The following is a 17,482-nucleotide window of genomic DNA, read 5'->3' as shown; positions in this document are numbered from 1 at the left end:
GGCTATTCTTAAATCTTGGGATCAGGGTCACTAATCCAACCATTGGGGGCTGGGGGCTGGGGGTCAGAGGTATGAGATACAACATGGCTTCCTGTGAACCAGGGATTGTTGGCAAGAAATGCACTGATTGACAGTTCTAGGGAGCCCATCACTCAGCTGAGAAACACAGGGACTTATTATAAGGTCTTGCTCCTTCCAACACTAAACATGCTTTCAAAACTGATAAATTGAAGAGCACTCAAGTATTAATCTTACAAACTTGAGTTTCAACATAGAGTGAGTTTTTGCTGAAGGTAAGATAAACCTGTAACCTACAGAAATGTGGGCTAAATAGGACAGTAAAACACATTTCAAAAAATAACTGTAACTCTACCTATCTCATGACTAAATTATTTTTTGTGTGTATTTTATTTGGGAATATAAAAGGTGAATAGCAGTTTTTAAAAAAAGTTCTGGGCAGATTGCTATATTCATTCAGATGAAACTTTTATTTTTCAAAATGTGATACAGCTGTTTAATTTTGACATTAATAGCCAACATCTGTGTGACTCATTCACTTAATTCTCTATGTACACAAAGCACATACTGTTTATATAAAAAATAAATTATGCTTTAATAATGAAACAAAATTTACAAATGCAGCTTCTTAAGGCCTAATGAAAAATAAGAAATGTGGAAATTTCCGAGAGGCATGATCACTGTGGAATCTGGCTATTCAGAAAGAAAATATTTTGAAAATTAAAAACCAGGGACAAACTATTGAGTATTTTTAAATGCCAATTTTTTAATTCTGTGTAATTCCAAATCTAATTATTAACTTTTTGTTGGTTAGAAGATAGCTTTTACGGTTGGGTTCAAAAAGCTAAATGTCACATAGGTTGAAGGTTAAGTTATTTTCCTTTTAAAGTTGAAAGGGCTGAGGCCCTTTTTAGCCATCCTTTTTGCTTCCAAATACAATTCATCACTTAGTGGCCCTAGATCAGCAATCTTAACATTTTATGCTCAGATACCTCTTAAGTGAATTTTAAAAATCTGTGTATCTTCTTGCACATTGCTATACTGATATCTAAAATTTCTCATCATGAATAGTTGCAAAGTGCTGGCATACCATAGACACTACATGTTTAAATAAAATGGTTGTATTCCTTTTTAAATTTAGCCCAGGACGTTCTAAATATAAGTTATTTGATAGGTACGATGATCTTTTTAAAAATTTTATGAACAGGGCCATTTTTTTTATGATCAGTCTTACCTGAAGCAAGGCAATTTTTAGTAGCAGGGAATGCCCCACTTTTCCTTTTACTCCTTGAATTTGTATTTTCATACCACTTCTCCCTCAAAATTTTAGCCTAATACATTTTTTATTTTTATGTTGTTTAATTCTATCTCTGTACCAAAAGTATGATATAGTATCCTATAATCCTAATGCTGTAAGCCTTTAAAAATGTTCTTCTGGATTGAGCTCAATCAATAAACATATAGCACAAATTTCACCAAATTATTAAACATAGTAAAACTTCATTGGAAATGTATCACTTAACGAGATAAAGAGGGCTCTTCTCCACAATTATTTCATCTATGTGGATTGATAACATCTTAAGATTGAGCCAAAGTTCATCATCGATTCTATTTTCCCTTTTCAATTTCATTTATGGAGGTGTTGATCCTTGTTCACATAGATACATCAGTGATAGCAGAATCACTGAATTCTTCCAAACCCTTTTTTAGTTACATGCTAAGAGACACAGAAATCTGCAGGCTGTTCCTTCCAGTTTGTTGAAAGCAGAGAATTTGGAACCACCAGAAAAATTTGGAAAATCCATTTGCAAAAGGATTTGTGCCCTGTTAAGTCTTTAACTTTCCAAATATCCACATTTTGAATTTTATACCTTGGGTCATGCTCTACAATAAGACTAGAGGTGGAGAAAGCCATATTTTCTTTTGTAAGGTGAGAAAAGGGCATTTTCTCAGGCAAGTGAGTCTTAGAGAAGAATACAACAGGAAGATGAGGCTCTGAACACTGCTCCCCTGAGAGTCCTGGAGTCTGTGTATTCCTTGGAAAGCTCTGGTATACTCCCAGGGGTAAAGGTAGCTTAATCTAAAGACCACTGGCCGTGGCAACTTAAGTTTAGATTTTAACTAGGTCACAAAGCATACGAAGTATTAGACCATGTTGCCCGGCTGCCTTACTTAATAGAGCAGCAGGGCTTCAAATGTGTTCCACTAGAGATAAGTCCCACGAGACACTTCTGGCAAAAGGATTCTGAGATCAAATGTGGAAAACAAGACCCTCTACACCTTTCACTCCTGCACATCTAGTCTCACAGTAGAAAAACTGTTTAGCTTTTATAACCTAAGTTTCCCAAACTCACAAGGCCTAACCAGCCTCCCCACTTTATTTTTCCATGTAATCACCAATATTCTAAATAACACACTTAGGAAAATGGGGAACAAAAACAATGTAACACATATGCAGTGGTCGTTTCGACCTATCAGTGCTGCTTCCATCTTTCAGAACGTGCCTGTTCCGAGTCTTCTTGGCCTGGATTGCCTGTGCTTTAACAGTCATGTAGGAAGCATATCTCAGCTAGATACTGAGGTTATGTAGCATCAAATAGACTCTGGAAACAGCCACGATACCATGTGTGCCTTTCCTGAGAGAATCAGTCCCTAACACCACCAAGAACCAGATCAGCGTGTTACTCTGTCAAGGACAGGAGGAAGGAACCAAAGCAACTACTTTCTAATGGTGGATTCCAGTTGTAGCACCAGGAGGAGGAGACAGTTTTAGGCAGAGGGTTCTTCCCAGCACCATTTATGTCATAATCCCCTGACAGCTCTTTGGCCATGCATGGGTTTTACACAGCAGCAGCTAGAGAGGTTTAGCTTCTGCTTCCTATGCTGCCATATGTCAATTTCTTTGATAAGGTATGAAAAATCCATTTTGGGCAGAAAGGGGATGCAGGCCTTAGCACTGTGGCTTTAGAGTAGAATGAAGTGGGGAGCTGAAAGGAGGTAATGACAGCAACACCTGAGCTCTACTGTGTAGAAGTCATGACAGAGCTGAAAGGGGTTGGGGGAGATGCCAGGAGCAATAAATAGGTTCTGGTAGCTACCTGGCCAAAGATTAATGGGGCCCTGGCTACGGAGTGCCTGTAGCACTCATCCTAGTGCCTTTTTCACCCAGCCTTTCTTGAAAGTTGCTTTGAACATCTGCCACTAAGAGGAATGTTCTTTCTTCAGCTGTTGACTGCCAAATAAAATAGCAACTCCCAGTTGGAGGAGTAACTGGAGTAATAGCACCCCATAACAGCCCTTCCTTGGCCAGACTGCTGTTCCCTGTATTCCTGGCTTCAGGCAAGGTAAATACCTTTCTTTTAGGAGCTCGTGGATGGAGATGATTGATGAGACCCATAGCTTTTTATTTTTTTAACATCGCACCCCCAAATCTTGGCACTGTATTTGGCATGTGGAGGTGATCAGTAAGTTTTTATAGAGTGATGGGACCAGAAGGGTCTTCTGGTCTGAGCCTGATTTGTTCTGCCCTGCTCTTCAGCAGTACATGCATGCTAAGCCCAGCATTTCAGATAACAAGAGGAGGGCCAGATGGGTTTTCTAGGGGCCAGTTTCATCCACATCAAGCATCAGGCTTACTGCTGGTTTGTTCTTCCCCACCACAGCCATTGCTTTTCACAGTTACACCCATTTTCCCATCAGTTGTAAATTCACTCATTGAGAAGTTTTGACTCTACCAACCAACTCCCTTCCCAACCCAGCACTCTCCTCTCCTTTAAAAAGCCATATTACATCACTGGTATCTGTTAATATCTTAAGATGCAGAGGTGTAAAGCCCTCACCAGCCGCACATATTATCATGAACTAGGTAGGTTTGCCCCAAGGGAGACAGCTGCATTTGAAATTTTCTGTAACACCCTAATGCTTAGCCCATTAAAGCTCAGCTTGCTGCTCCAGAAAACTGGGTAACCCAGAGACATTTCGCCATTAACCTAACTTTTGTCTGCCTCTTTCAAGCAGCAATTGACCTCTTGCCTGTGGAGAGCTGTGGACCGAGGGCCTTTCCAGCAGCCTCCCAGCCAGTTCAGTAGGGCCATGGGGGATTAGTGGGGCCAGAGCCTACCAGCAGCTGGCAGAGCCAGGGGCAAGTGAGAACCTGCCCCTGCAGCAGAGCTCTGGTCTCTCTGGTGGGCTTTTTAAAACAAAGAGGCCCCAGGATTCCCACCTCCATCCCAGTAACTCTGGTCACAAAACAAGCCCTCACCATTCATTAGAAATTGTCTTGATGAAGAGATCCCATCACTCAGCCATTTTCTTGTGGACTGCAGCAGGCAGCCAGTGGTAGTAAAGTACATTGAACTGAGCAGGCTGCCTTTGGGTAGGGCTTCTCTTTGGGCCCTTATGGAATCATTTGCCTTTTAGTTAAAATCCTTTTCAGAATCTAATGAATAGTTTCTTACATTTCCAGCTCATCTTCTATGGACGTCAATTACCTGGATCATTAGAGGTAGAATCTTCTTGGCCGGAGAAGAAATCCTGTTCACTGTGTACAGGTTGTGCAACAGAAGGCTTAAGTGATCAAGGTTTTCACTGCTTTTATTCAATGAGGTTTGGAACATGAGAGGCCAAAAATGAGGAGCACATTTTGGGGAATCCTCTATAAAGAATATAAGTTAAGGAAGTTGTCCAAGATGAAAATAGTGGCAGGAAGTTACCCCAGCTCATGCCAGTTGGGTCTTCAGAAATGTCACCTTGATGGCAGGCTTGAAGAAAAGATGTCACAGATTAGCGTCTTCCTGGAGTGTGAAGAGGGCACATTCTCTTACATGCAAACACACATGTGCACACACACAGTACCCTTACACACATAATCCAGCTTCTATGAGTAAAACTTGCTGTTGCTGACTCTCTTCTCTCTTAACCTGAAATAAAACAGATTTCACCGTCAGCATTGGGGCATGAGAAATGGGTTGTGTGCTGAACTCTGTAACATTTCTCTGTCCATACATTTGCCAGTCATTCATAGCTGGATGGTGTAGGGCTGAGTGTCAGAGAGGCAAGCTCCAAGTTCCTGGTAAGACACTGAGACTCAGAAAGGTTAAATCTCCTCAATGGTAAAATAGAGTAAGAGCTACTCTGCAGGCTGACATTAGGACTTTTGTCTGGATGATTCTTAGTACTTTTAGACACATTATGAAATACTTGGCAACCCTGGCCGCCGCGTATCCCATTACATGCCTGTAGCACAACCAGAAGCATCCCTGTTGGGGGATCTTGACGCAATCTAGAGCCACTGGACTAGCCCGTTCTTGAGAACACAATAAGGACTCCTTAAAAGTCGGTGGTCACCATTTATTTTCACTATTAAATTGAAATGTCCTTCTAGAGGAAATAGTTCTACTTAGGGGAAGTGGCAAGCGCCTAAGGTATTACTTTAAGTTAATTTCCAGAACAAAGAGCACTAGAGTCAAGGGTGCCAAAGCTTTTTTTTTTTTTTTTTTTTGAGATGGAGTCTCCCTCTGTTGCCCAGGCTAGAGTGCCATGGCGCGATCTTGGCTCACTGCAGCCTCTGCCTCCCAAGTTCCGAGTCTCCTGCCTCAGCCTCCAGAGTAGCCGGGATTACAGGCACCTGCCACCACGCCTGGCTAATTTTTGTATTTTCAGTGGAGACTGCGTTTCTCCATGTTGAGCATGCTGGTCTTGAACTCCTGACCTCAGGTGATCCGACCACCTCAGCTTCCCAAAGTGCTGGGATTACAGGCATGAGCCACCATGCCTGGCCCATAAGCCACCATGCCCGGCCAAGGATTTCTGAAGAAAGCAACTCAGAGGGCTTTCCAGAAGCCTGGCCCCTGGTGCCCAATATCACTGTGCCTAGAGACCTCCCAAAAGTTTGCAGGTGGAGGGGCTGACCTACCTCTTGTTGCATTTCTCCTGGTACAGCTGGAGCTGGTTCTCATTAACATTGAACTCTTTAACCAGGGCATCCCGGTTGGCATTGCGCAAGTTCTGGTGTGTGTCATACAGAAAGAGTTGGTTGTTCAGTTCTTCTTGCCGCCTCCTTAGCTGGCGACAGGAGGAGTAAAGTTCCTCTTCGCTCTCCTGCAGGATGCGGGGGAGAGAACAACCATGTGGTGACTATACCTTCCAAACCAAAATGTGAACGCGGCATCTCACAAGCACACCTGAAGGGAACATGGGGCAGAAGTTTTGCAACTTGGATTAGCCCAGAAGAGACAGGGCCTATTTTTACCAAACATAAAACACAATTATTTATTGTGTGGGAAGCAAGCCGTCTAAAAAGTGCTTGGTCTTTACACTGTCGCTTTATTGCAAAACATGGAAATAATTACTACACTGCCCGTAGATCCTATTTCCTAATCTATTCCAGTTTTCCCTTGGTCTACATGTCACCTTCTGGTCTTTAACTGCAAAAGCATCTAAGCAGCTGCATGCTTAAAGTGGAACCCAGCAGAGGAGAAAAAACAGCATGACATGAGAGCAACAAGGCAGGCAAGAGGCAGATAATTTAAAATCTTTTAAGGGTCTTAAAAGGCAAGGTAACAAGCTGCAACATGGATGAACCTTGAAAACATTATTCTAAGTGAAAGAGCCCAACTCTAAAAGATCACATATTGCGCGATGCCATTTATATTAAGTGTCCAGAACTAGCAAAATCTTAGAGACAAAGTAGATTAAAGGTTACCAGGGTCTGAGGGATGGAGTGAGTGGCAGCAGCTAATGAACATGAGATTTCCTTTTTGGGTGTTGGAAATGTTCTAAAATTGATTGTGGCCATGACTGTACAACACGTAATAGGCTATAAACCATTGAATTGTACACTTTAAATGAGTGATGATATGATATGTGGTTATATGAATTATCTCTCAAAGCTGTTACCCAAAAAAGCCAAGGTATCGTAAATTACACCTTGCAGAGATGGGCATGTGCCTCACCTGTAGCCGGTAATGATTTCTACTTCCCCCACCAGTACCACCTCCAGGCACATGACCCAATCAAGGCCAACTAGACGCATCTGTGGGAGTTTCATTGGTGTTCTGGGTAGAGTGTCTTTTCTTGGATCAGGTGAAAGAGTGAGTGTGGTCCTGTCATGGCCACACTGCTATTGTGTCAAGAAGTTGGGAATGTGCCAAAAAAAGAGGAAAACAGCCACTGCGTGAGCACAGAGATTCAGCCATGACTGAAACAAAACCTACTCCTAAACTTTTCAGTTGCAGGAGCCAAAATAGTACATTATACTAGGGGAGACAAAAAGATAAAACCCACTCAGGGTAGGGAGTTTGGGTTTCAGTGCAGAGGGAGGATGAGGATGTTGTACCTCATCTGTTTCAGAGGGTCACTGACTACTGTGTGAAGCTTGGCTTTGCAGGAGGTCAAGTCAATTGGCCTTTCCTGATGGAGTTCAAGTGAAAGACTCCTGTGCTACAAAAACATGTGTCAAGGTGCACAAACAAGATCTTTGTCATTTACTTTTAGAAAAACATGGACTCGAACCACACTCTGCAAGGTTTTATTCTTACTTTAATGACCTAACAAAACAGTCCCCAGGGTAACAGCTGGAACTGTGACTTTGGAGAAGGGGGAGACAAAATGGTTATTCCAGCTGTTTGCAAAGGTTGAAGAGTAAGCAAAGGTAAAATGGGCTGTCCTTGGTGATTAAGTGAATGTGTCAAGTGAGGCACTGGGAAGAGTCAGTAATGACTTCACTTAAATGTATTCCCTTCCTAAAGGGAATACATAGCTTTCCTCCCTATGAAGAATAAAGCATATTAAAAAGTCAAACAATAGATGCTGGTGAGGCTGTGGAAAAATAGGAAACTTACACTGTTGGTGGGAATGAAAATTAGTTCCACCATTGTGGAAGACAGTATGGTGGTTCCTCAAGGATCTAGAACAAGAAATACCATTTGACCCAGCAATCCCATTACTGGGTGTGTACCCAAAGGAATATAAATCATTCTACTATAAAGACCCATGCACATGTACGTTTATTGCAGCACTGTGTACAACAGCAAAGACATGGAACCAACCCAAATGCCCATCAATGACAGACTAGATAAAGAAAATGTGGTACATATACAGCATGGAACACTATGCAGCCATAAAAAGGAATGAGATAATGTCCTTTGCAGGGACATGGATGACGCTGGAAGCCATCATCCTCAGCAAACTAACACAGGAACAGAAAACAAAATACCACATGTTCTCACTCATAAGTGGGAGTTGAACAATGAGGACACAGGGAGGGGAATAACACACACCAGGGTTAGTCGGGGGATGGGGGGAGGGAGAGCATTAGGACAAACAGCTAATGCATGTGAGACTTAAAACCTAGATGACAGGTTGATGAGTGCAGCAAACCACCATGGCACATGTAACAAACCTACACGTTCTGCACTTGTATCCTGGAACTTAAAGTAAAAATTTAAAGAATAAAGTTCAAGGAAAAGTTAAAAAAAAAAAAAAAAAAAAAAAAAAGAATAAAGTCGCCGGGCGCAGTGCCTCAGGTCTGTAATCCCAGCACTTTGGGAGGCTGAGGTGGGGGGAATGCTTGACCAGGAGTTCAAGACCAGCCTGGGCAACATAGTGGGACCCTGTTTCTATAAAAAATGCGAAAATTAGCCGGGCATGGTGGCATACCCTGTACTCCCAGCTATTCAGGAGGCTAGATCACATGAGCCCAGGAGGTTAAGTCTGCAGTAAGCCACGATCATGCCACTGTACTCCAGCCTGGGTAAGACAATGAGACCCTGTCTCAAAAAATAAAGCAAAACGAAAACCCCATTTAAGTCTTAATTATATACCATGAAAGGTCTCTCTTTCCCCTTGTCTGCACCTAGAAGAAAATGGCTTCTATTGTTTTATTCTATATAATGAGTATTTGTTATTCAGGTGCAAGTTCAAAATTCACTTTTTCTATGAATGCTTCTGTAACTGCAGCCCTTTATCACCTTTTCTGAGTCCCAAAATATTTACAGCTATATTACATACTGTAGTCCTGGGTACACTATATATATATGAGATAGAATGCACATTCAGAAAAGAACATAAAAGATAGAAACCATTTACTGAATAACTCTACAGCAAGTGAACCAGTCTTCTTGACTTGAGGAACCACCATTCTAGTCAAGAGAAAGCATTTTGTAATACTTATTTCCTGGATTTCTTTTGAGTCTGAGTTTTCACTTAAAAATTTAGTTTATTTTATTAGAAAATAAAGGAAGCCTTTGGTAGTAAGTTTTACCTGGCCTGAGACAAAATCTTTATGGCATTCTCTGCCTTTATTTATTTTTTTTTTCCTGTTTGTTGGGTGGGGGGAAAATACACAAAAGTGAAGTTTTTCCCCCACCAATACTTTTTAAATTGTTTTATGTTGGAAGTTTAAGCTTACAAAAAAGTACAGTAATAGTACAATGTTCTACATACCCCAACCACCTAGACTCCACAGTGTTAACATCTCGCACAACCACAGTACAAGTATCAAAACTAAGAAATTAATATCGGTGCAATACTAAAACTACAGATCTTATTCATATTTCATTGGGTTTTCTACCAATGTCCTTTTCCTGTTCCCACATCAAATCTGGGATCCCACACAACCTTTAGTCACTGTGCTACCTTAGTCTCCTACAATCGGTATGGTTTCCTCATTCCTCCTTCAGGACACTTTGGAAGAGTACTAGTCAGTTATTTTGCATGAATGTCTAGCAACTTTCATTTGTCTGGTGTCTTCTTCTATTTTGTTTGAGGTGACGCAGTTTTGGCAAGAAGGTCACAGAAGCAATGTACCCTTCTCAGTGTCTCACATCAGGAAGGACGTGATTTCAACATGCCTTATTCCAGGTGGTTGGTAACACTGATCATCTGATTAAAATGGTGCCTGCAGGGTCTATCCGCTGTAAAGCTGCTATTTTCTTCTAATTGATACATTTCTTGGAGGAAGACACTTTTGGGACAATGGAAATACATTTCTCTTCCAACTTTCATTTAGCATTCATCAGTAGGTCTTACTGCAGCAGTTAGTGCTATGCTGTTTCGATAGTGATTTTCTAGTTTCTTCATTCCTTCTACATTTATTAATCAGAATTCGTTTGTGGGGAGGACTGACTCTTCTCTCTCATGTATTCATTCATTCACAGACACGTAGCTATTTCATTCCGTGTGCTAGAATCCAATATTATTTTGCTATGCAAATTGTTCCAGCTGTGGCCATTGGGAGCTCTCCCTGGTTGGTTCTTAGGCCCCTTTGATGCCACCATTTTTTCAGCACTTCTTTATTTACTGAAATGTTAAGATGCTCCAGGTTCTTTTTATATTTTATTTATCCCAAGTCTGGAAATCAACCACTTGTCTAAGGAGCCCTTATTTCTTTTTATTGGAATATGATATTTGGCAATATCTGGAATTCAGAAACCAATGACTGGGGTGTCATTAATTCTAGGCACTCAGCAGAGTGAGCTAGGATATGTATGTATTTGTAGTAACATGTAAACACACACATTTATTCATCTACCTATGTGTGAATCTATATATAAGTATATATGTAACTTAAGTGAGTTTATACTGATATCTCCAGTTCCAATCAAACATTAATTTTGGAAGAGTTGGTATAAATTTCTACTTGTTCACATGGTGTTTTTTAATAAGATTTTATGTTTTTCCTTATATAAGTTGTATACCTTTATTTAAATTACTCCTAAATGTGTTAATGGTTTTTGCCAGTAACACAAATGGGATTTCCCATTTGTCCCTTCCTCCTACACCACATTTGTTTGTTACTTCCAGAACAGAGAGAAGTGGTTACATTCAATAAATACAAGACAAAGTCTCTCTTTAAAATTGAAGTCTTCCTGTTTTGTAAACTATACAATCAGAATTTGTATAGTTTAAATTTGTATAGAATAGAGATCACCTGACCTTTTTTCTACAATTATACTGATTATTTCATTTGGCTGATTACATTTATGGCATCTACTAGTTTATGCTTTTTTCATATTTAATTTGTTGCTAACTGTGCCACTGTTAAACCATCCTTGCATTCCCGGAATAAATGCTTAGTTGTAATATATTGCTCTTCTAGTAAACAGCTGGACATTTGCTATTTTTTTTTTAAGTTTAACATCTATATTCACACATGACATTGATCTATGGCTGAATGAGGTTAGAGGAAAGCTAGGAGTACTCTCTCTCCAGTTTTGATATGAACATTGTATAGCTTCAAGACAGAGGAAGGATTTCCATTGTTTTTACTTCGGTGGAGTAAAATTGGAATTACATTATTTAAATGAAGATAAAACTAAGCTATAAAACCATCTAGATCCTAAACCTGTTTTATCTAATAGGTATTTTAACTTTTCTACTGCTTTTCAGAATAATTTAAGGCAATCATCCATTTGCTCTACTTTATTATTTGGGGTTCAGTCTCCTTTCCAGTGTTTACTATTACATGTTTTTCCTTTTTGTTCTTTTATTAAGTAGGCAAAGAGTTTAACTGGTCTTTTGGGGGCTAGACACAGTGGCTGACACGTGTAATTCCAGCATTTGGGGAGGCTAAGGCAGGAGGATCTGAGAGCAGCCTAGGCAGCAAAGCAGGGCCGTGTCTCCATACACACACAAAAAATTTTTAATTAGCCAGGCATGGTGGCATATGCCTGTAGTCCCAGCTACTCAGGAAGATCACTTGAGCCCAGGAGGTCAAGGCTGTAGTGAGCCATGATCACACCACTGTACTCCAGCCTGGGTGACAAGAAAAAAACACTGTCTCAAAACAAAATTTGGCCTTTTTGATAAACAAGAGTGTTTTATTCTTTATCTTTTTTTGATTTGTGTTTTATTCAGTTGGCTTCTATCTCTCTTTTATTCCTTTGTTCTATTTTATTGGTGTTTTAAAAGTTCTTAAGATGAATACTTAGTAGTCTTCAGTCTTTGTGAAGTTTTAAGGCGAGCACTTTCCTCTTCTAAATGTAACTATGGCATAAATGTTTTACTTTTAGGTAATTTACTTGTTTTAATATATTTAGAAAATTATTATATTCAAATCATGAATAATTTTACCATCTTTTTATATCTTTCGAATCTTGTCAAGTTATAGCCAATGACCTATGAAATTATGATTTTTAAAAAATGTGTTAAGGTTTTCTTTCTAAGAAAGGATGCAATCAAATTTATAAAGTTTGAGAAATAGAAGAAAATAGTGTATATTAGCCATTTGTAGGACACAAAGTTGTATATTTCTTAAGGCAAATTATTTTGATATTATATCTTCGCTGATCTCCTATATACTAGACTCCCCAAATTCTGAAAGATTTTTTCTTTATACAGTTGTCTTTGTATTTGTAGGAACTTTTGTTTTATATACTTAGGTACTATGCTGTTTGCTAATTACTTTTATATCCCTTTAGAAAACAAGCATTTTATCATAACATACTGTTCATCTTAATACACTGTAGTACTTCTGATCCTAAATTCTAGTTTGATGTTAACTTTTCCTTCCCAATTTTCCCAGTAACTCTTCCATCCATTCCTATTTGTTTTATTTACCTTGCCTTTAGGCCTGTTCTTATAAACATTGCAGTTAGATTTATTTTCTAATAGGAGGATTCAGCCTATTCACCAAATTAAATGTAAGTTCTTATCCATTTCACTTCAATTACTATACATTTTACTTTGCTTTAATTTCTTCTGATTCTTTACCTTATTTTTACTCTGTCAAGTTTATGTTGATCTCCTTTTTTCCTCCTCTGCTTTTCAATTCTGCCAGCGGTTACCCTCAGTTTAACAATGCTAACTAAAATCACAGTTTCCTTTAACATCAAATGTAGCATTAACTCTCCCTCTGCAGTATAGTTTATTTATTGTCTGATTCCCCAGTCATCAAAGTTGAAATACCCTTTAGGATACCTTTAATTTAACCTGTCCATGCCTGTGTTTTGTTGATACTTGATTATTTTTCAGCTTTTGATTAGCATTTTTTATTACGGTATATTTCTTCCAATTCAAAAATTCTTGTTTAATATTTACCATGACAAAATTTTAATCACGCTGTCATCCTCCTGTAAGATGTAATTGTACTGCAAAATTAATTATCCACTGGTTTCCCTCTCTTCACCTCCCCACCTAAAAGTTTCTCTTCTGACTAAAATATCATTGATTCAGGGCTGCCTCAAGATTTCCCTTGAGTAGGATACCTGATATATCTAAAATATTGCATATTTTGAAATTCCTTGACATGTGGGGGACTGGACACTGAATTATTCTGTCTTCCTAGTCCACATTCTACCCATTTGGGGAGTCTTTTAGTTTTCAGCGCTAAAGAGGACAAGTCAGATATTAGACTTATTCAGTTCCTTTATACACAACTAGTGTGTTGCAAGTCCAGGTTTTTTAATTTATCCTTGGAATTTAACATTTTTACTAAAATATTACTAAGGGTATGGATGTGTTTTCTATTCATCCCACCTGCAACCAAGTGGGCCCTCACAAACAGCAGATCAGAGAAACACTTCCTCTATTCGCTGTTTCATTAATAGCTTTGCACCATCTGTTTCACTTTGTCCTTTGGGACATGCTTTCATATTAGGTCCTTGGCATCTGTCCTCCCAGCCCACCTTTTCCTTTCTTTCCATCTCATGGTGGGGTTGCCCTAGATTGTGAGACATTTCCTTCACATTATCTTTGGGGTCACTAATGCAGATCGCTTTACATACCCAATGTTTTAATTCAACAAATCAGGTCTTGTCTTTGAATTCCAGAAAGCTTTTTCCAGTGCTCTACTTGGATGTCTTTGAAAGATCCTATGAGTTATGTGTTACAATTCTCATCATCTGAGGCTTCCATTGGCTCAGTTTCAACTGCCAGCCGCCTGTTCCAGGTGTGTACCTTTGTCTTCCTCTTTTTCCACTGCATGCTCATGGTTTTGTCTGTTCAGTAGTCATGTCAAACTGTTGGGTCATAGATGGTAAACACAGCAGTTTTTGCTCTTTGGAGCCAGCACTGGGCAAACGGACCAGCTTTAGCTGATGAGGCATAAGGAAGGCCTTTGTGTCCCCCAAGTTCTCCCCAAGTGTGAGGAAATCTTTCCCAACCTCAAAAACCAGGACCAGCTCAGTGCTAGAGTGCAGCTCCCAGTCCTGTACCTCCAGGATTCTAAAGTGTGCACTCTTCTACAAAGGGATTCACGCATCTGATCTAGGATAAGCCTTAATCTAGTTGACAGCATCCTGGGTTTTCTTTCACTCTAAGGAAGGGCCTCTGTACCCCTTGCACTTTAGCTGCTACCCAGCACAAAACAGAACCCAGTTCACCCAGGATCAGTACTAAACAGGTCCTGGGGCAGCCAGTTTTCTCAAATGTGCCCTCCAGAAATGGCCAGTTTGCCCAGGGAAGATAATGGATATTTAAGCTTTCCTATTTTCCCCAGTCCCATTCTTCGGGATCTCACCATGTTAAATCATTCCAGTGAAGGCCTATTCCAGTTAATGGCAAGATTGGATGTAATACATCAACTTAAGAGAAACTATTTACTTTCAGAGAACAATTTGACATGCAGGTAAAAATACATGGTCCTTTTTTCTTTGATTTATTATTCCATTGCTAAATATCTAGCCTTGGGAAATAATTTTTAATCAGAAAATGTTACATGAAGACCTATATTATTTATAAAGTAAAAAACTGCCAATGACTTAACTCTCCATTAGTAGGAGAATAAGTGAATTAGGGACCCACACGTAATGAAACAGGCATCAATGGCTTTGAAAATCATTTAAAGTCGTCGGCGAAGTAGGAAAGGGCACCTGTATGAATCCGACTATGGAAATATCATATACAAAAAATCATCAGGCAATGGAAATCTACCAAGATGGTAACGGTGGTTAGATACAGGCTGTTTGTGAGGACTCTTTTCAACTCCCCCACCTTTCTTTCCTTACATCTTCAAATACAGTAGGTAATAAAATGGTGCTGAAAATACTCTTTATAAACTAAACATACTGCTAACAAAGTAAAGGCCTGCGACTTGATAAAGTAATTGTGACATGTAAATGGCTTCTTCAGAAGGTGTTTAAAGTGCTTATTGACAGTTTTCTGGGGCTGTAAAATCTATCTCAGAAAATGTTTTATGAGCAAATTCCATTTTAGCCCTTACTGGATCAATCATTTGCTCAGAAAACGCTGTCTTGAGGCTGTTTACCAGAGTTTTTCCCTGGCTTCCAGAGGATATGGTAATAAATAAAAGGTATGACCGTGGGCATTAAGGAGAAAGCCCAGGTCTACCGAATGCAATTCAGCTCGGCTTCCAAGAGCGACTTCTCATCCCAGTGTGGACAGAAATGCCAAGCTGCACCTGTGAGTGGCACAAAACCAGGTGACAGATGTGGAATTAAATGAAATCTCAAGAGCTAGCAGCTGAACTAAAGAAAACTTTCAGAAAGAAGATTTGCGAGCATTGACTTTCCATTTAGAACCCCATACAACGCCCCCTACTCCCTACAGTGGCAGCCCCAGCATTAAGCTTCCCTCATCAAGGAAGTCAAATCTGCATCAACACAATTTTCTTTTAAATATACTAATTTTCTCTGCTGCTGGTGATACCTAATCACTTAAATTATTTATGATGCTTCCGGTTGTTTACAGCAGCCTTGCAGAGCAGCAGGCCTAGGCAAATGCTGCCCTACCATCATCTAAAACCATTTCTATCACTTGACTTTTCTGTGAAGTGTCTGCAGAGGGGTTTTATGTATAGAGAGAGCAGCACCGGTTCGCTTTCCCCGGGAAACAGATGCGCAAATCCCAGATCCTTTGGTGAGCTGGGAAGGGATAAGCTTAACTAAGCAAAGGGTCTTCGTGCTCACTAGTTTAAGGCTTCTGCTAAAGCCCAGGTTTTACAGTTTTACCATTCAGCTAAATTAATTGATCCCACTAATTCTATATCTGAGTACTGATCCTCAGGAAAGAATTCTGGCATAAAGGAGGAAAAGGGTACTCACCTAAAGCTGTGCATGATCGCCTTGTTTGTAAATGGATTCCATCTAAATGCTCGGCTTGGGGTGTAATTAATTTATGGTCATTCTACTTGATGGAAGACTCACACAGTCATTTAAATGCTGGTGAAGTTTATTTTAGGCCATTGAATAGTGAGACTGTCTCAGGCTCTTTGGTCCCTAACAGCTGTGCTTTTTAAGTCCCTCTCAGCAGTTTTTCCTGCTCTTTCTTCCCTTATTTTTTTTTTCCTTGAGACAGGGTCTCACTCTGTCACCCGGGCTGGAGTGCAGTGGCACAGTCTCAGCTCAGTGCAACCTCCGCCACCCAGGCTTGAGCTATCCTCCCGTCTCAGCCTCCCAAAGTGCTGGGATTACAGACGTGAGCCACTGTGCCTGGGTCTTCCCTTACTGCATCTTCTTTCATCTCAGTGCTCCTAAAAATGCCCTGGGAGTGGAAAACTACCAAAGTTGCAAAAGCTGCACATAGGGAAATGGCTATGCAGAAAAGCCTAATATTCCCTCCTCTGAGTCAAGTTCATGAATTTTTATTGCATGGACTGTTATGGCTGTTCAAAGGTCTGAATATCCCTGTTTAGTTTTTATAGCCAAATTACAGACCCTGATTTCTCTATCTGGAAAACAACCAAAATGAGAAAACAAGATGGGTATTGGGGGGCACTAACCAAGCCCACATCAACCCACTGGGATTTAGAACTACAGTTTTTTAGGTCAGCCACAGAGAATCTGACCACAGAACTCACTCAGCCCATGTCAAGCTTTAGCCCATGTCGAGCTTTGCGGTTCTGCAGTAGGGGGAATGAAAAGATCCTGGGAGATGGTACTGCCTACGGGTCAGGCACTGCAAAAACACAGGCCTGATAGGTGGGTCTGAGCCTATGAGAGAGGCCATCATCGAGTCTCTGGAGCCCCAGAATCACAGTAAGTAAATACCCAGTCATCTACCCAAGCCCAAGCCCTGACTCCACACAGCAGGGAGCTCCACTCTTAACCCTTCATCCTGAGCAAACTTGCCACATTTTTAAATACAGCTCAAGACCAAGCCTATCCAAACTGATTAATCAAAGGAGAGACTCAGTATCTTCAAGGCCTGGGAAAATCAAAAGAACCAGGAAGGAAGTCTCCTTCAGTCTTCTCTAGAGAGAAGTTGGGGTTCATGCATTTTTGTCCCCAGGACAGGCCAAGACAGGCCCTCACTGGAGGCTATCAGACTTTTTGACAGGATTCCTAAAGACCCACTGGCACCAAAAAAGCATCCAGAAAGGATGAGTCTATCTAGGAAGGCATCATCTGGCCCAGCTCTTGCTGAAATGAAACTATGAGGAACTTACAAGTACCGGCACCCTTTCCTTCACTGCCTACGCAGAATCACACAGCATTCTCCAAGAAAGGAGGATGCTGGGAGGGAAAACCCAGGAAACTCTGGGGAATTAGCAAAAAGGAATTCTTGT

At 40.4% G+C, this 17,482-nt stretch overlaps 1 protein-coding gene across 8 annotated transcripts in view; it reads right to left on the bottom strand.

Annotated features, from left to right (window-relative positions):
* Positions 1-4,593: 4,593 nt before the first annotated feature.
* The window catches only part of PLCG2 (phospholipase C gamma 2), a 239,221-nt gene continuing 226,332 nt past the window's right edge, over positions 4,594-17,482 (bottom strand). For 7 of the 8 annotated variants that reach the window (XM_074027663.1, XM_065536926.1, XM_074027664.1 and 4 more), the window contains 2 exons: positions 5,933-6,117; positions 4,594-4,937 (listed from right to left, as the gene is read on the bottom strand). In XM_074027663.1, the coding sequence (XP_073883764.1) occupies positions 4,895-4,937; positions 5,933-6,117 (228 nt within the window). In that variant the 3' untranslated portion in view covers positions 4,594-4,894. The remainder of the gene's footprint in view (positions 4,938-5,932; positions 6,118-17,482) is intronic. The other variant, XM_045382340.2, reaches the window with a different exon arrangement.

The sequence above is a fragment of the Macaca fascicularis genome, chromosome 20 (genome assembly GCF_037993035.2).
Source record: "Macaca fascicularis isolate 582-1 chromosome 20, T2T-MFA8v1.1".
In the NCBI taxonomy this organism is placed as follows: Eukaryota; Metazoa; Chordata; class Mammalia; order Primates; family Cercopithecidae; genus Macaca; species Macaca fascicularis.
Note: the sequence above shows the minus strand (reverse complement) of the source record. Positions and strands in the feature narration are given on the sequence as shown.